This window comes from Catharus ustulatus, chromosome 3, assembly GCF_009819885.2.
Source record: "Catharus ustulatus isolate bCatUst1 chromosome 3, bCatUst1.pri.v2, whole genome shotgun sequence".
In the NCBI taxonomy this organism is placed as follows: Eukaryota; Metazoa; Chordata; class Aves; order Passeriformes; family Turdidae; genus Catharus; species Catharus ustulatus.
In genome coordinates this window covers 41,416,679-41,436,232 of record NC_046223.1, presented here as the reverse complement: position 1 = coordinate 41,436,232, position 19,554 = coordinate 41,416,679, and the positions used below count along the sequence as shown (strand labels likewise).

At 39.4% G+C, this 19,554-nt stretch overlaps 1 protein-coding gene across 3 annotated transcripts in view; it reads left to right on the top strand.

Moving 5' to 3' along the window:
* Positions 1-19,554, top strand: part of RPS6KA2 (ribosomal protein S6 kinase A2) — a 279,910-nt gene that overhangs the window by 189,922 nt on the left and 70,434 nt on the right. For all 3 annotated transcript variants that reach the window (XM_033054733.2, XM_033054735.2, XM_033054734.2), the window contains 4 exons: positions 544-625; positions 15,589-15,669; positions 16,373-16,452; positions 18,997-19,103. In XM_033054733.2, the coding sequence (XP_032910624.1) occupies positions 544-625; positions 15,589-15,669; positions 16,373-16,452; positions 18,997-19,103 (350 nt within the window). The remainder of the gene's footprint in view (positions 1-543; positions 626-15,588; positions 15,670-16,372; positions 16,453-18,996; positions 19,104-19,554) is intronic.

The following is a 19,554-nucleotide window of genomic DNA, read 5'->3' as shown; positions in this document are numbered from 1 at the left end:
AAATTTTACACTGTCAGAAGATGAAGCATAGAAGACTGTAACAGGAAAAACTGTCTTTTTTTTATAATAACAATAGATTTTCAGCTGTATGAACTTTCTGCTTCAGCTGCATCTTAGGCAAGTTGCTATTCATGACTTATGCATGAATGGCACCAAATTGATTTTTTCTTTAATTTAATTGATGGCAATAATTTTAAGACATTGCACAGCCCCAGACACAATTGAGACAATTCTTTTCGTGTAAAGCTTGTCAGAATATGAAGAGATATGTGCACACTGCTTCTAACTTTTCATCCATCTTTAAGTGAATATATGAGGTCAATTTATAATGTTGAAAATGACTTTTTTGTGAAGTGGTAAAGGCTTAAAACTGAAAATTTCCAGAGCTGGCTCAACCAAGTGCAGGTGAAATAGATACGAAATGCTTTCAACTAGTAATTTTCATTAGACTCCTGAACCATAGTATCTATTCTCCTGTCGAATGCACTAAGTCTTGTAAGTAGAACTTCAGTACTCATCTACACAAAAATTTGCTTTTTACAGGTATTTCTAGTCAGAAAGATAAAAGGATCTGATGCAGGCCAGCTTTATGCCATGAAGGTACTTAAGAAGGCAACTCTGAAAGGTAAGGATTGTGACAGTGGCTGCAGTCTCTATTTCTGGACTATGTAGTAATTTAATTTTCTTGCTGTTTTTTTTACATTGTTGCTTCCTTGCAGTATACGAATGCATAAATATGTCTCTGCCACCATCCAAAATTTTGCCTCACTGTAGGTGAATGTTCTAGAAAGAACTTACACAAAAATATACCAATACAGTGTAAGAGCAGGAAAACAGAGATTTGCAGCTTCCCAGCTGCATGTTTTCTTTATTTTCTTTGTGTTATTTTTTTTACTTCTATTTGGTATATATTAATTTGTATTGAAATGTCACTATCTTTCTGTTGCTGAAGTAAATAAGGATATTGCTGAAGTAAAACCTGGCTCCTACTGGGCAGAATGGCCTTCCCAGCTGGTGCTTCTCACTATGTGCCTGAAAAACCATGGGAACGTGTTTTTGAGTGTGAAGAATCATTCTGAGACCATTCAGATCATGCTGTTTCCTAGCTCATGGGCTGTAGGAGGCTCAGGCCAAGTGGCTGATGTTTAAAGCTGGTCATTCTCTTCTGGGGCCACTACCAGACAAAAAAAGAAATTGGTAGTCAAGCCCAGGACTTAAAAGAGAGAAGTTCAGTTTCAGTTGAAGTCCTTACTGGCTGTTCCTACACAGAGTAAGGAGGATGCAGTCATCTTCTTGTTTCCCTCATCCAGCAATGTTCTGATCTTTCCCCCGAAAGCCTGACTCTTCTTGCAGATAAAGAGGAAAGCATTCATTGTATCTGGAGCAGATATTTTGCTTTGTCTTGTACAGTGTGGGTTTGTGCAATGCAGTGTAGTGTCTAATGGAGGAATAATCATTAAGTGACCAGACAGATCTGATTCATTAAAAATACAGATTTCTTCAGCATGCCTTTCTTTGGGGAACGAAAATACAAATAAAGCTACTAGTAACTGCAGCCTAGAGCTACTTCAGGCAGAGCCAGCAGCCCTTGTGAGTACTGGTTAAAATGGGGAATGGGCACACCAGGCATTTAGACAGTCTTTCCCCTAAGAAAGCCTTTTCAGAGAAACATGAGTTTGAAGCAATGCTGGCGTGCGTATCTTTTTGTTTGGAATCCAGACGAGAATGTTTGTTCTAGCAGAACAGCCCAGTGTAAATAAACACTTCCACAGTCCTGGACATGAGACATGCAAAGTAACAGGTCAGGCCTGTGTACATCACGTGTGCGACACAGTGATTCTCTGGCTTCTAAACCAAGAGCAGGGAAGTGCCCAAACTGAGCTGAACTCAGCTGGGGTACATCATCTTCTGATGGTGTCTGAGCCAGGTCTGTGCAACCCCTGAGACATCAGGATGTACCAGAAACTTATTCCTGTTTCTTTTGACAATACAAAAGAGAAAGCTATTTATTCCCTCTTTTTCTGTATAACTCTGAGGAATGTTTAGCAGGAAAAGCTTTGGCAAGGGGGATGGGGGTTTTTGCATCCCCAAACACTTTATTGTTAGTTAATATTTGGTGGTGAAATATGTAACATTAGATTCCACTGTAAAATAAAAGATCTTTATTGTGGCATTATTTCAGGAAATGACAAAATTTATGTTGTGATTTGAAATTACCCAAAATGTTCCATCAAATTTCTATTCTGTCAAGAAAAAGAACCTCTTTGCAGTTCTGTGGTTCTTTATAGCATAGAAAGGCTATTTATTCTCAAGTGTGGGGCACAATATCCAAAAATTGAGACTCCTTTGTGATTCTGGTGGATTCCATTTCTCTCCCATTCAGACTACTTACCCCTCTGACTGCTAGCTCTGGATTTCCCATTAATCTCGAGATAACCAGTACAGGGCTAGGAACTAATTTGTCCACACCAGTTTCTACAAATAAGTTAAAATTGACAGCTGTTTAACTCAAGTACAAAAATAAAGACAGAACCCCATTGGCAACACGGTGGGTGAGACGAGCAACAACAAGGATTGCTGTCAGTAAGCTTCCATGTAACTTTTGGCATAAAGAAAATATTTCTGACAGTTTAATTTCATCTTTTAAGTGAGAGTGCTGAATTGTTGCTGACTGCCTACACTTATAAAGGCTGGAAGTCACTCCAATGTGAAGCATTTATTACCCTGTCAAGCAATGGGAGCAAAACTACAGGTACCTCTTAGCACTGCATTCAGCATTTGCTGACAAAAGGCACACTACAAGACAAATTTCTGAATGATTCTGCTTTCTGACCTGCACTCTGCACAAGCACCCCATGGAACAGGAAAGTCAGATCTCTCCATCCCAATTCCATTGGCAATGGCCAGACAGCCCTAAATGTTATAACAGTTATTTTCTACAGTGAAATAAATTTGCAAAGCATGTAAATGGAGAAGTCAGAAAGAAAATAAAAGATGGGATCACAAAGCTGATTTCTTTCCTGAATTACTCTGAAGAAATAAAACCTGCATAAGTAAGAGACCTTTAGGAGTGATGGTACTTGTTCTGAAGAACAACCACAGTAGGTCCTGTTGAGGGATTTCCTACCCTGAGAGGCTGGCTGTGGCTGTGGCTGGCTGGTAATGCCTAGGAAGAAGCAGAAGTACAAAATGGTGCTTTCTCCAGTGGTACTGCTGCCTCCTGCCCCTTTCCAGGATAGTTGTCCCTTGTTAGCATGCTCCCAAACAACAGCAAAGGTTAGTATAAGAGGGGCACAGCAAGCAGCAGCAAAATTCTTCAAGCGTTTGCAGTTCAAAAATGGTTTTTGATACAAAGACACTTTGTAGATCAATCACATATGTAGATTTGAGCTTGAAAAATATCTGCTAATCAGCAGGACCACTCCTGATGTAAAGGGAAAATTAGGCTCCAGAATATTCCAGTTTAGATTGTAAAAGTTTGCAGAGGCACATGCTATACACATGAAAATTTGTGAAAATTAAATTAATCTTAAACTCATGAAAGCTTATTTTAAACATAGGGTATATCTGAATAAGCACCTGTAACAGCATGGATCCTTGAAAGGGAAAAAGCCACTGTTACTTTTTGTTGTAAATGAGAACATCAAACATAAGGGGTTTTTTTCCTTTCTGCCTCATTTCCTTTTTTTGGGAGCTTGTGGGTATCTGATTTTAAAGCAGAAAGCTTTCTGAAGAAACTAGATAAGTGTTTCATTCTAATTATTAACTTTAGGAAAACTTTGTTCAAAATGTTTAAGGATGCTATGTGTGTTAGGTGCCAGATACAGAATACATCAGATTTAAGGCTGCATGTATGTGCCACTCTAACTTATCTCTCTTTCAAATGCTATATATTAAATAACATTACCTTAATAACTTCCTTTGCAAATATAAACACTTTTGGGGGCATCTAGGTGCTCAAAGATATTTAGGCATTTAAATACCTTCCAGGAGTGAGACTTTTGCCCTTCAGAATGTCATTAAATAGTACTCTTAAAATGTTATCTTAAAATTTTGCTTTTCCATCTTTGTTATACTCTACTTTTTCTTTAAAATCAGCTTTATATAAAAAGTAGACAGATAATAAAGTTGATATATATGTTTAAACAGTTACAGAGATGTATCAGTGAGTGTCTACTGCCCATCCTGAATACATTGTAAATCTGAGGGAACCAGAAATAAACCAGGGAGTGTTTATTCTGTGTATATGTGTGTCTGGTATTCACCAGCAAAGCTGGGACAGAGAGCCAGGGCAAGCTGATTGCTCTGATTTGTTCAGTATTTCTCTCGAGGTGTCTCAGGCTCCATCAGCTTTACTGAATGTGCTTCAGAATACCATATCAAGAGTTGTTTAGATTGGTTACGGTGTAAGCCTCATTAAACACCCATGAAATGCCCATAAATCCCCAACAGGTTACTGTGCTGGAATGTAAGGGAGCTTGGAAATCAAAGACCCATTCTTCCAGGAGAGACGCGCAATCTAAGAGAAAGTGGCGTGAAGCCGTAATTCATTGACATAATGCTCATGAAATTTATAAATATTGCAGTGATGATGTAGCAAGGTCTATGTGATGGATCATGAGGATGCAGTTTGCAGGTGCCCATCTGGTTGCCAATGGGGTGTGTAAGTCTTGGCACTGGAAGCTGTTTGACCCTGAGAATGCAATCTGCCTTTTTGTGCTTATGGGGTTTAGAAATGATAATCTCTTTTGTCAAAACCTCTGAAGTGCTTTGCAGCTTATGATCCCCTCAGTTTAAACCAGCAGGCTTAGGGGGTTGTGGTGTGTGTGGTTACAGGTGCAGTAAGCTGGGAGAGCAGCTTTAGTGACTCACAGAGAGCTTGGGTGTTCTCAGGGATGTAGGATCAATAATATCAATTATACCAAAATGGAACAACTTACTTAGATGTTACTGGGTGCAGTGTGACTTCTGTCTGTACCACTGATGAAATTGTAATAGTGGTTTCCCTGATTGGACACCAACCAAAGTGGCTTCCTCAGTTTTCCTCTGTATAAGACTCAGTTTCCCTGTAAAAAATGTGATTAGATACCAGATATAGAAGTCCAGTGGTTTCCCTCTGGTTTGAAAGGAATAAAACATCAGCAAAATGATAAACTGTAGATAATTTTGCCTTATGAAGTGGGACTCAAAAAGAATCTTCACCTCAGGTAAAACTAGCTCTATTGTGCCAAGATTTTCAAGGTGTCTTTTTCTATTTTGTACAGTCCTTGTGTTTGGTGAGATGCCCTGGAACTCATCCAGGTTCACCATTTAAATTTTCGTTTATTATATATATTTTTAAGGTATTCTGCTATATTTTTTATATCTTCTTGGGCCTCTTATTACCTGCTTATGAAAAAAATCACCAGATGCTGTCCACAGGATAGTCCAGACCCCACAGCAGAGGTACCCTTGCCCTGCAGTTTGGAGGAAAGGTTGTGGGCTCTGCATCCTTGGAACTGCTGCCTATGCATGGCTTCTTTAGTCTTAGAATTGTAACCCTCCAAATGTCCAGGCTCTGAGCTCAGAAAAACACAAACATTGCACCTGGAAGTGCCCTTAAAGATCTGGCTGAGATGTAGACTCACCCCTCTCCATAAATAGCCATACACTTATTTTTCAGTCTTGGAAAAAAATAGCAACTTCTGTGTGCACAAACACAAAAGTATTTGATTCCTCTGTATATTTCCCAGTGGCTCTAAAATGTGAAGATCAGCCTAGTGAGTATGTACTGAACCAGACAGCAATGCTCTTGGGTCACCATCTGGACCTGGCCCATTCACATGCATATTTTGTGTGGGCTAGGAGTCAAGAAGTGCTGCAGAACATACCAACCTTCATCACAGCTTAAGAGCAAAGTGGATTTAGTGGCTGTCAACTGAGGAGGCAGAGCTTTCTTTCCTCTGTGGAGTTTTGTAAATGACACCAAGAAGTTCTTCAACAACCGGTACTTGGGGGTCACTTTTGGGCTGTGTTTTTCCAGTGCTTTTGCAAATTTACTTGCATCAGACCACCTCTTCCTTGCTCCCCTAAGAAGTCAGTTTGCCTCGGGCTTGCTTTCTGAAGGAAGAAAGGGTGCAGTATGTAAGAGACGGCTCACTTAGGCTGGCTCTCCATAAAAGTTAGATGGCACAATGTGGGAGACTACTATCTGGGATTTGTTTCTACAGAAGCAAAATTACTCTGTTTTCACGTTCTTCACATAGATCACACATCAGTTTCAGCTTCCTCGTGGCTGTGGTGTTTGCTCCAAGATAAAGGTTTTGATGATTGAAGAGTGACCAGCAATCAGCATCAATGACAGCCTCTCTTTTCTATTTTCTCTACAACCTTTTCTATCTGCATGTGATAGTAATTGATACACTTAAAAGGTTTTCATGGTTCAGTAATTTAACTGACATAATCTCAGCAACAGTATATTATTTTTGTAAATAAGAGAAAAGCCTGAGTTGTTCAGACAATTGTCCCTTGTCATCTTTCAGATCTTTGTTTGGGCTATGACACAGTTGCCATTGAGTGGGAATTGTCTTCATCAATACTGTAAACTCAGAATTGACTTTTCTGCTGAAAGAGAGCCTACATTTCCTCTATTTCTGCTTCACATCTCTCCTTCTATTTATATTCCTTTCTTTCCTTTTATTTTGATAAATAAGTCTTTGATGTCTTTTGGATATTTATCTTCTATATAGGTTTTGTCCATTTTTATCTGTTCAAATTTGGTTTCATTATGGCTATAAGAAGCTCTGGAATGTAAAATGTCAATGTCATACAGCTAAGTACTATCTTGCTCCTTGTATATTATAATAAGAAAGAAATATTTGAAAGTGTACATTTAGAAGTGCTGTTTTGTATTTTTGTTTTTACATGGTGTTCCCAGCACAAAGCAAGCAACTTCCAAAGCAAAGTTTTGAGGAAACCTGAAAGTTTGCACTCTGTGTGTGAGGAGTGTGTCTTGCTAGCAGTCATTGGAAGGACTGTCACAGGGCTGGTGGTCACGGGGCTGGGTGGCCCCAGAGGGGCTGCATTACCCCTCTGCCTTACCCACAGCTACCACCCACAGAGTAACAGCCTTAGAGACCAAGGATTCTTGATAAGGCTGTCTGAGTCCACAGAATTAAAAGCACTGTGTGGAAACTAAACTGCTTGTGGCTGTTCATAGGAGTTTCAAGTTCACGTCCAATAAGAATTTTTGGTTTCCGATTTTTTTTTCACTTTGGTGGAATGTTCTGATATAATGCTATGGACATTAATCCTGCTATAAATGCTATATTTCAGACAGCCTTCCAAACACTTGTGCATAAAAATGAAGTCTAGATTTTTTTTTTTTAAGATGTCCTTTATTGAGGAGGAGTCACTGCAGCAATGTAACACATAGTGAAAAATGCAGTCTCATACCCCAGCAGTCAGGGCAGGCTGTTTTCTTACTAAGTAGTTATTTAACTTTTTCTGTTCAGTTTTGTTTTAAAATGTGTCAGTGAGGTTCCAATCCCAAGACATTGCTCTGCTCCATCGGGGTTCATGCAGTTACAGTTTGGCCAACACAGCCTACATTTCCTCTTTTTCTGTTTCACTTTCCTCCTCGTATTTATATTCATTTCTTTCCTTTTATTTTGATAAATAAGTCTTCTTTTTCTTCCATGTTTATATCCTTTAAATATTTATCTGCTCTCCTCCTGTCTCCCTGCAGTCATTGCTCAGTACAGTTTATGTTTGGCTTTTGGCAGTTACTCAGTAACATAAGGAAAAAAATGAAGATTTCCTTTTCAGTTAGGTATTCTTTTCGAGCTCAAGCAGCTACATATATTTTTAGAGCTGCATATAGGGACTGAGATGTAGATGGTGGGATCCTATTAATGTCAACAGTGGTTTTACTGTTTTAAGGCCATGATTTCACCCAGAAACTCTCTGAACTTAGTCATATCTTCCACAACACTCCCTATACGGTAATGGAGTCCAGGCTGAAAACCAATTCACAACAGTTTGAGGACTGTGTTTCTCTTCTCAAAGGAGAAAACAATAAATCAGCCTTTTGTTGTTGTTGTTGTTGTCTATGTGACCAAGGCTTGCTGATTGCAAAGCTTTAATGAGCACGTTGATAACAGTGAAAGACCAGGCTTTTTCTTATGCTCTAATTTAGGAAATGACCTTGCCTTGACTTCACACTCTGCTTGCTGGTGGGACTGGAGGCTTCTTCAGTGACAGACAGCCGTCTTGCAGATGCTTTTCATTTTTATGAGACAAACATATCAGCAGAGCTATATTAAGTATGTCTGCATCACGTCAGGTCCTGGGCAAAGCAGAGATTTGTTTTGTCTGAATGTTAACATGAAATGCCAGTATTTTACTGAACAATTTAAATTCTAAGTTCCTGTCTATTTTGTGTGCAGATAGCATGGAGGGCTGGGTTACGGGTAACCTGATAAACCTCGTCCTGTGTGGTTTACAAATAGAATTTGTCTAAGGGCTTCATATCTCCTAAATGAAGTGTGTCCTCAGTGTTGCATGATAAGCCACTACCCGAGTTTCTTCAGTGATGCCTTAAATACACTAGTTGCTTCTTTCAGAAACCAAAATTTTTGCAATTCAGTGACTGAAACCCTCATGCAAAAACAGTCAGATTGGACTGGCTCTGTGTTTACCACATCCAAGCAGCCTAATGGAAGGAGTGTTTAGAGTGAAAAGTCAGCGCAGTGCAGTTGTGGTCAGGACAGCTTAGGGAGAATGCTGACATTTGCCTCCTGTCCCGTGACCAAATCCATCCAAACCCTCCCTTCTGAGAAATGAACCTCTCACTGTCCAGCCACTGCCTCATGTTACCCATATCAGTCAGAACTAAGCTGGTAAACTCTGAGTAGGACAATTGCAAAAACATCACTTCATAACTTTGTATGGTTACCCTAAACCTGGAATACATAGGGGTTCTGTTTGAAAACTTCCTGGTGTTTTTTTATTATTCCTTCTTCTGAAATTATGGTACAACTGATAAAGAAAATATGAGTTTCTGGTAAGAGTGTCTATCAACAGGACCAGGACAGGGAAATTTTGCTTGATAAAATATCAGTATTATGCATTTCAGCAGAATTCTTTGGTTTGATTGTGTACCTTTTTAAACAATATTTTATAGTTGCACATTCTAATTAGAGTTAAGAAAGGGGAGATAAAAAAATAAAATAAAACCCTTAATAAAGAGTACTTTGATGCAGCCAGAACAATTTTTCTCAATTTAATTTTTGTCAAAACTTGCCAAATTTAGGCTTTCTGTTCCAGTTTAGAGAACAAAAACCCACAGCAAAAACATCTTAGAAAATACTCAAAATTGCAAGTTTCAAACAGGTCTACAGAAAATATTTACTGGGATTACTTCAGCCTATGACTAAAACTGCCGTGGTGGCAAATGACAACATCTCAGTACATACATTCTCCACAGAGAGGAAATACCACATTTCCTCTCCTTCCAGGAATTCTCACTTAATATTTTATAAAAGATTATTGGTCTCATCCATAAACATCTGAACTAGACTAGGCACAAGGTTTCATATCATGCCATTAAACAAAATAGTAGGGGTTCATATAACAAATGAGAAGAGATTTGGGAGGGCTTTAAATCACTCTCACACAGGGGTACTTTGTCCTGCGTTGGTATACCAAGAGCTCTTGGGAGATCCTGTGCCACCCTCACCCCCTTTCACTTCTGCCAGGCTTTGCAAGTGAATTAGTAGATGCTCAAAGGTCCTGAAGGAGAGGAAATGCCCCCTTCAGCACAACTAACTTTTTAGACCTGAAGTGGCTGAATAAAGGGGACAACTTTTTTTCCTGAAGAAGGCTGGTATAAGAGGGAATATCTTCACATTTTCACCCCTGAGCCAGTGTTCACTCCTCATACTTTTCAATCATAAAAGTTGTATTTTTGCCTTTGATGATAAGCTGCAGAAAATATTTGTGGTGAATACCAAAGCACAGCCAGCTTTCACACTTCCAGAGTAAAGTGATGGACAAACTTTATTGAGCTCTCCCTGTAAAACCCACCAAACAGGTGTATTTTCAGAGCAAAGAGCAGCACTGCTTGATTAAACCATGCTGGGCTTCAAGCTTAAAAGGCAAGCAGTGAAACTCATTATCCTGAGAGACCCAGCACTTCCTGGATGTCTGGATCATCTCCATCTCAAGCAGGACAAGGAAAAAATAACTTCTTCATTGCTTCTGTTGGCTTAGCAACATCTCCATAGCAAAACACAAGGCAGACACTCATTTGATACTGGAATGCCCCATGGATAGGAAATATGAATCTTGGTGCTGCCTCTTCTTTGCAGCTGCATGTGAGTTAGCCAACACTGCATCAGAGCAGGAGCTGCAAGGCAAAAAAGAGTCTTCCAGGGAATATGAGAGAAATTTGATGGAAAAAAGTCATCCCTCTTTTGACTGTATTTAAGAGTAGGGCTGAGGACTATATGTCCTGGTCATCTTTGTGTTATTGGTTTCTTGTATGCTGGAACTAAATTTTAAATACCTGTTTTGTATGGGAGGAAAAAGCCAACTGTCCCATATATTTTTTAAACAATTTTTCTTTATTGCAAAACTATATGAAACCAATTTCTTCCTTCAGTTCATCATAATTTCCAGAGCTGCTGATGAACAGTGTTTACTGGGACCTCTGAATTCTAAGACCAGCTTTCTTATTAAGTTGTCATTTTGAAATTATGCCCATTCGTAGAGGATAGGTAATTATTGCCTGTCAGTAAGAGTTAGTACTCCTGTAATTGTTGTTACTCTTGTACAATGTTATTGCCTGCAATGGTAGTAATAATAACAGAAAAAAATAGTTATAAGTCCCACTTCAGTACAACTGAAGCAAATGAAGTATAGGAGAATGTAACACTCAAATTCAAGAAACAAACTCTTTATTGATGATTTCACAGGACATCACATCCACTAAGGTAAATGAATTTAAATCAAACATATGGTTTCCATAAAAAGGAAAAAAAAAAAAAAAGGTTTTAGGTGCAATTCTGCAGAGGTGTTGAAGACTTTCAGTTTTGCACAAGTTGTGAACAGATGTATTTCCAGCTGTAGGTTTTGGATTTTTAGAGGAAGTTCCCTTCTAGCAGATGGCAGCTTTCTTTTCTCTTCATTCAAACTGTTTATTGAGACTGGTTTTTACGAATTTACTTAGAACTGATTTATGCAGTTGTGAGGGGTGTAATTCTGACTTTGCTAGTGATGTACATCAGCAATGGATTTGGCTTACTGGATACCCTTTCACATCTGCAGCTTACAGACCTTGGTGAGGAACAGTGTTACCTGGGAGCTGTGCATAAGCACATCTGTGGATATTCAGTTCTACTTAAAAATACACAAAAATTGAAATTTCAGCTTTGCATGAGGACATGAGATTTATGTGATCATCTGGCTGGTCTGTCAGTCAGTATTTCTCTAATGATGGGGTTGAGCCCAACAGCTAATTTCAGCCAAAAATCTAAAACACACTTGATCTCCTGCAGCGTCTGTGGATTTTTTTGGTCAAGAGGAGAGATCCAAGATGGTGTCCCAGTGAGGGAACAGGAGGAGGTTGCAGCTGCCAGAGGCTCCATGGGTTAGGAAGGAGGCAACTAGGCAGCACCCTCAGCTCACAGAGCTGCTCCTTGCTGGGCAAGGCTGTGAGGAGCACATGGCAAGGGCTCAAGTTACTGCTCTGAGGATTTATTTTCAGCTGAGTTTGTATGTCCTAGAATCCATGTTTGCTCCTGAAGAATTACGTGTGATTTTTTTTTTCTTTAGCATCAGACTTCATCAATGTGTTCTTTAATTCTCTTTGTTGGAAAATTGAGCAGAGGTACTTCAGAGGGATCTTGTGAGATTTAATTAACTTTTACAAACAGAGAGAATAATTAATAGGTGATAAAGGCTATAAATGGAAATTCAATACTAAAGTGTAGTATTGATTTAGAGACAGCTGTCTTTCCGAATCTCAACACTGGAGCATCAGGGCTACTTTAAACTACAACAAACAGAGGCAACTCTTTGATTTCTTTAAAGTCAAATGTGTTGTTTCATGTAAAAGGGAAAGGAAAAAAAAGAGAAAATAAAGGAGGAGGGGAGATAAAATGACCTCCCCCAGATCCAGCACTCCTAAAACCCAGTCCACATTCTTACTGATTTTTCAGAGTGCCCTTCTACAAAGCAGTGCCTCCTGCTCTGTAGATCTGTTTTTCTACCTTTGGTGCAGAAGGTAGGGCTGAGTGGTAAACCTGTGATAAAATGGCTCTTTCCTCATCTCTAAAAGGTTCCATATTTGGGCCACAGAGGATCTTTCTTCCAGAAAAATAAACTTCACAGAATGATATGCATTTCAAAAGAAAAGCACATGAAGTCCCTATGTGACATTATTGGTATGCTTCTACATCCAGTGTGTCAACAGGACGCTTTTCTGCTTTTTCTTTGTGTTGTAATAATGCTCCACTGATGAAGGTGCAACATCAAAGGCTGCTCTTGAGAGAGGATTTGAGTTTAGTACTGTGTGGAACAAAACCAGAGTAAAGCAGATAGTATTTTCAAGCAGAAGCATTGAAGTGAGACTATGATCACTTTAGACAGCCTGTATTTTCCCATATCTCAGGTAATTAGGCACCACACACGTACTTTGTCTTCTGGACTCAGGCAGTGTGGATTTGAATTTAGAATTTAGCTCTCTACTTTTCCCTGCAACAGACAGTATTAAAAACAGATTAAACTAACAGCAGTAGAATTGAAAAGGATGTTGCAGAGAGTTTTTTGCATATATTCTATTTTCATGATCTTTTTTGTGTTCCTGTGCTATGTGAAGAATTTGAAATCGAGTTGCAAGTTCCTAAGCCTGAGTCAAATTTTGCTTTTGTTCCACTTGAGACGAAGTACTGAGTTTTAAAGAAATGAGGAAGGTAGTGAAAGAAATTTAAAGGCATCATTTTGTTGATTTATTTCTCCTGCAGTGATACTTTTTGATGCTGATTTAATTAAGGTAACTTAGTTTGTAGCTCCCCTTGTTCTTGCTTTATTAATTAATTAATGCTCTACTCCTGGTTAAGCTGTGACATTTCTTATTGAAAGGTCATTTTGAAAGGTAGGGATGAGCAAATAATTTATAACAAATAGTGCTTTTTGACAAACATCTCTGGGCAGATTGTGAAATCTTTGACTTTATTTGTGTACTTTCTGCATGTATCTTCCTGCAGAAACAGCTTTCTGTAAGTGGCAGATGCTTCTGTCACACATGCAGGGGGATTTCTCTCCCTGATATTTCAGGTCAGGGGATTCAGCAGCACTTTGGTTAAAATTGTCAGAAATGATCAAAAAAATGAGAAAAAGTCACTAAGATAGCAAACCTATCCTCTGACAACCCATTCCTAGTTTAGAAAAATTTAAACTTTCAAACACCAGTTGCAGCCTGGTGACATCAAGAAGACAGTTTCCAAAATCACTGGGAGAGACTGACCCACTCAGAGGCACTGGGTGCTGTCCTGAGCCACCTCAGAGGACTCTGGGGAGGGACCAGGCTGCTGCACCTCGATGCAGTCAGCAGATATTCCCACTGGGACTCTGCTGTTTGTCACCTTTGCTTTGCAGCACAGTGCCCTTGGCCAAGGCAGGCCATTAAGGTGTCGGCAATATGCGCTGTCTTGATGGATCTTTCCCTACATACGATTTTAAAGAGGAAGATTTTAAAGGATTTTTTTTTTTTTTAAAGAGGATTTTAAAGAGGAAAGCTGTAAGTGGGAAATGGTATCTGCCACGGGAACACTAATTTAGAGCATCCATACCCATCCATACCTTCACAAGCCTGATTTCTGCTCACAAAAGACAGGTTTTCAAAAGGAGATGTAGCCCCACAATGCAGCAGCTACAGGTTCAGCGTGGTTACAGGGCCATGACTGCAGAGTGAGATGTCTTCTGTGGTGACATCACCTTCTCCTTAAGTCTGGTGTGCCTCCTGTGTGCACGTGGGGAGAAGGGTGACTTGTGTGGTCACAGGTCCTCACCTGGTAACCAGCACAGCAGCTTTGGCAAAGCCCTGGGCTGCACAGCTGGGCCTTTGCCTGTTGAGAGGTTAAGTGATGGGTGGAGGAGGATGTGCTGCTGTTCTGACTGCCTGTTCTCACAAGTGTGCAGTGCAAATGCAGATGGGCGCTTTGTTAGGCTACCTAACAAAGTTTAATGGGAAATGTCCCATGTAGAGTGTATAGCAATCCCCACCTCTCCAACACAAATTCCTGCCTGGGGTCATCTCTGATGGACAGCGCAAGAAACAGTCTGTCTTTGCATAAGTTAAGCATTTTGTGAGTGTAGGATGTGTGATTTTTACTTGTGGGACAAGATTACAATTCTACTATGGCCTTTGTTTTGAATTAATCTACAAGTTGTCTTAGGTTGAACGAACTAGTAAAGCCTATGTCACTATGGGCCTAAGCATCAAAATAGCAAGAAACCCAAGTATGTCACCATTGCTATTTAAGGTTTTCAGATCAGCTGGTCTGGACCTATTTCTGGCATCAATTTTTGAAGTATAGCAATAGACGGGGGTTTTGTTATGGTACGTTCCTTCCCTGGGTGCTGAGAGTACTCAGCTTCTAAGCAGCTTCACAACACATGCCTGCAATGACAGAGTCTGACTGAGATCTCAGGCTTTGCTACCTAAAATAGTTTCATAATATCTCTAGCAGATGCTTTAATCTGAAAAGCGTATTGGCATTGTGAAGAGAAAGAAAAAAATGTCAGTACTTTCAATAAAAGGTGATTGACTGAAAAATGCATCTCTAGGATCAAGGTTTGATAACATGGGGACTTGAATCCTCCTCACTGTCTGAATATTCTGCTAAATGGCTTTGGTATAAAATCTTCAGCATTATTTTTGTTTAGCTTGAACTCAGCTCACCCCTGAAATTATTATTTCCCATACCCTTTATTCATCTCAACCACAAAAAGTATTTTTCTCACTGCTATCACACAATAAAGTTACCTCTACACATAAAAATAATTAGTTACTATTTTTATTTGGAATTTTTCTTTATTACTTTTTGTTTGGGTGGTGGTTTAGTGGAAGTTTTGAATATTGTATATATAGATCACTTCCAGAAAGTGCTATTCAGTGATACGTCATAAATGCTGCTAGCGTCAGCAAAATACAATAAATTAATTTGAACAAGATTAATCTGACTTGCTCTGGGACTGGTACATTCTGCTTCATCTTAAATGAAGTAACTAATTTTGTGTAGCTTTAATTTTCACATTAACATTCTCTTTTGTGAAGTGTAATTGCCTTCTTATAGTTTGCAATACTGTAGTCATTTTAGTTAGGGCAGCTCTCTGTAGAGCACAGGACCTTCCTGGAGACCTTACTACATGGACCAGAGAGTCAGAAGTAGAGGACACTGGAGTGGTCTGCTTTGCCTAAGGTCATACAAGCCATCAGCAGAGTGAGAATCAGAATCCAGATTGACAGAACCTTATTCCAGTACTGCATCCAGTGACTATTCTGCCTCTTAATATATCACTGCTCTTATTGTTCTTTCTTTATAGTTCGGGATCGGGTACGATCTAAAATGGAGAGAGATATTTTGGCAGAAGTGAACCATCCTTTCATAGTCAAGCTTCATTATGGTAACTATACTAAAATATAATTCATGTTCTTAAATTGGTTGGGGAATTATGATTACCTGTGTGAAATTCTTCATTTATGCTAAAGGAGACATCCAGTATTTGTAGGTTTCAGCTATTCCTCCATCAAAATAAATTTGTCATAAAGTCTGATGTGGTAGGTAGTGCTGGTGAATTTACATGTGCCAACCCCTTACCTGCTGTCAGGTATTGTTTAGAAAGACAGAGAACCTAAATAAAAGTGGGGTTTAGTAATCAGTCCCAGTCTAAATTTATATATGTGTGTATGAATGTGGTGTCTTGCTGGAACTGCCTCCTGCCAGCCCCATTACTGCTGTTGTGGGTGTTCTGAGGATGTTTGGGCATGTGGGCTCTCCTCTCACACAAACATGGGAACTTCTTTCTACTCCTCGCTCGTGATGGCTCCTGATACCTTGTGGAGTGGGAAACACTGATAGATAATCCATAGCTACTTAGCATGGTAATGAATATATCACTAATACACTGTTGTCTCTCAACCGACAACATTTTTTCCCATAGCCTAAGCTCACATTTTAAATTCTATACTGAAATGGTTTTTGTGGTTCTCAAAGTTTTGAAGTTACAGTAAAGCAATGGCATGAATGATACACTGCTAGTCAACAGGACTTCTTGGGGACTTTATCTTGATTCAAACTTCCAACATCTCCATCCTTTTCTAATGCAGCATTTCAAACAGAGGGAAAGTTGTATCTAATACTAGATTTCCTGCGGGGAGGGGACCTTTTCACCAGACTCTCCAAAGAGGTAAGCTGATACATCTTTAACTCAGAAATTAAAGACTGTCTTGGATTTTTCAGAATTCAGGTTGAGCTCATGGGAATGAAAAATGGCCTTGGGAATAGAAATATATATATGTAATACAGATATTTCATCTTGCATGGTTAAGTGGGTTCTTAATAATTGTATTTGAATCGTACCAGAGGTAATGCAGCCAATACCATGTAGGCATCACTGCCAGAGAAAACTGTACCACTGCTAAACCATTCCTGCAGCAAAATATCCCCAGACTTCAATGCTTTCAGAATAAGACTTGGATGTGATGAGACCCAGTCTGAGAAATCAATCCCAAATACAATTAGCCCTCAGGATAAGCACAGAACCACTGGAAAAACACACCCTGCCAGCAGAGGGAAGAGATGGCCCTGGGTCAGGGCCAGCCCCTGCAGCTGCTGGGAGCAGGTCAAGGGCCATGCACACAGCTCTGTTGCTCTTCTTGGGTTTGGGGAGCTACTGATGGACTTAAAAAACTATAAAAACAGTACTTTCAGTCAAAAATTACGAAGCTTCCCCTCCTCCCCACCCCCCACCTCGTTCAATTCCTGTGACATGCTGCAGGATGCTGTGTGCACTGCAACTTGGGATCCCAAGTGTTTGCTTTTAAAGCTTGTTTGCTAATGCAAGAAGACATTGGTAACAAGTTAATTACACTGCTGAGTAATGATCCTTGTACAAATATTCAGTCCCTGATAGAGTTGTTTTTAATATGAGGAAAAAGATTTTTAAAATTTAAATTTAAAATGTCCTTTTGCTATCACCATGAGACTGAGCTTTATTAGTGAGGCAGCACTGCTGTCTCAGCAAGGGCCTCTCTGATTTCATAGAAGACAGAAAATGTGGCTCTTGCCTAAGAGGACAGGTCTCTGTTCTGCACAGTCAAGGAACTCAGAAGTGGAAGATAATAGCTCAGACTTTGTCCTTCTTTAAATATTCCTGTTTTCCCCAAAGCTTGTCCAGGGCAATTCATCAGCTCCTGTGCTGTGTACCATCATTAACAAGTCATTAGGCTGAAGTAAAACCAGACTTCTCTTTTTTCTGTGTTTGCAGCTCACCTTGCCTGCCTATACTTTACAGCTGTTTAGGGGCAAGGTACTGCAAGGGAAGAAGTTCTGGGAAAACTTGAATTGCTTGCAATTTGTTGTTATAGATTTGGCTGAAATGTATTGATTTCAGAGGACTTTCAGTCAGATCCCACATACACATATTGCATGCATGCAGAACTGGCCTATTTCTTGCTCTCTCTTTTTGAAACGTCTGACTTTAACTAGGTGTATATGTATAGATTTTTTTCCTGGATTCTATTGATTTAATTTCTTGCCTACATTATTTATTTTAAGTCTTATAAATAATTTAAATCTCTTCTAAAATTAATGTAATTTTTACATTCAATGCAATTAAATTTGAGAGCTTTTGCTTGTGTATTTATTTAGTATTTTCCTTGTGTTTTTATTTCTAGCCTTTGCAGTAAAGTTCTTAATTAAATTGTGTGACATCTGTTCTCTGAATCATCTTTTTCCTTCTCTTAGCTGTCTGGAACTTCTCAAAGCACTCAGATATTTTGGCTACCCCTTTTTGAGAGCAGAGTCTTAATTTTAAAATTAAGCTCTGCAACTTCTACTGTAGAATTTACATTTACATATGACAAGTAAATTTGTATTGAGCTGACTCATTTTACTTCTGTCATGCTTAATCACACTTGTCTCTCCAGTATATCAGCTTCTTTTTCTGCATTATTATCTCTGTGCATATTGAAATTTAATTAAAGAGAATATCTGAGATAAAATGGAAGTTGAACCAAAGGGGTTTCCTGCCATCTGAATTTTTCAGAGCTTATTGGTTTTTTGATTACAGAAGTTTCTTCTCACCTGAACCACAGCTTTCAGTGTGAGCAGTGCCTATATCAGCTACAGAAAACACTGTCTTCAGTTGGCAGCTCATCAGGCCCTGGGTGTTAGACAACACATCACTGGTTAGGGCATCTGCACGGATATTCCTTGAACCTCCAAGGCATGAGGTTTTAAATCCTTCTCTGATTCTCTTCATGCTGTGTATTCTATTCAGACTTGGAAGTATTCCACTTCCCCAGAAAGGTTTCCCATGCTATTTCATGGGGATTTGGTAACCAAATACCAGGATTGTAGCAAGTTAAGGGTTATGAAAGCAATATGGGCTGCACTGGATGTGTTTAATTTTGCTGTTCATTTCCAAAGGCTAAGGAGTTATAATTTATTCCTAATATTGTGACAAAATGTCATCTAAACAGATCAAACAGACAAATGAAAGAAGCATATTTTTAGGAACAGAGGTACTCAACAGATCAAGTTTTGCTTTAAAGGGAGAATCTGGTAAGAATTGTTAATGTCAGTTCAGACAAATTATGAAAAATTGAACCTGATATGATGGTCCTTCCTGCACTCCCAGGTTAGACAATTCCTTCCCTGTGTCTGTTTAAGGCAAACCAGCCCACTACTGTCCAATAAATAGATGTGGTCTTCTCTTCCTTCTCTCTAGGTGATGTTTACAGAAGAGGATGTCAAGTTCTACTTAGCTGAGCTGGCCTTGGCATTAGACCACCTCCACGGTCTTGGAATTATTTACAGGGATCTAAAACCAGAAAAGTAAGTTAACAAGGAAAAGTGAACTGAAACATAAATACATGAACTTTCGGGTTGCTTCTGCTCCTTGTCACGCTACTAAATGAGAAGTTGCTGGGGGCTGTGCTTTCCTTCTTGTTTGTGAGACTCTACGCGAGGCTGTCACTAACAGTGGTAGGCTTTTCCTATCATACCATCTTGGCACGAGGAAAAATGTGCCTGGCCTTCAGTGAATGATTTGAGTAAAGGATTCATATCCCTGTGCCTTTAACTGCGGTGGGATCATTGTCTGTTTGCAGCATTCAGTCTGGCCATCCCCCAGTGCGGTGTAAAACACTCAAAGCAGCTCCACTCATACAGAGTACGGCGTGGCACTGTTCAGTTTTACTGGAACCATTGCCTAAAGTAAATGAGTATGTCTGAGAATTTGTGGGCCTGTTAACTCATGAGAAACATGATAATCAGGACTTTTAAA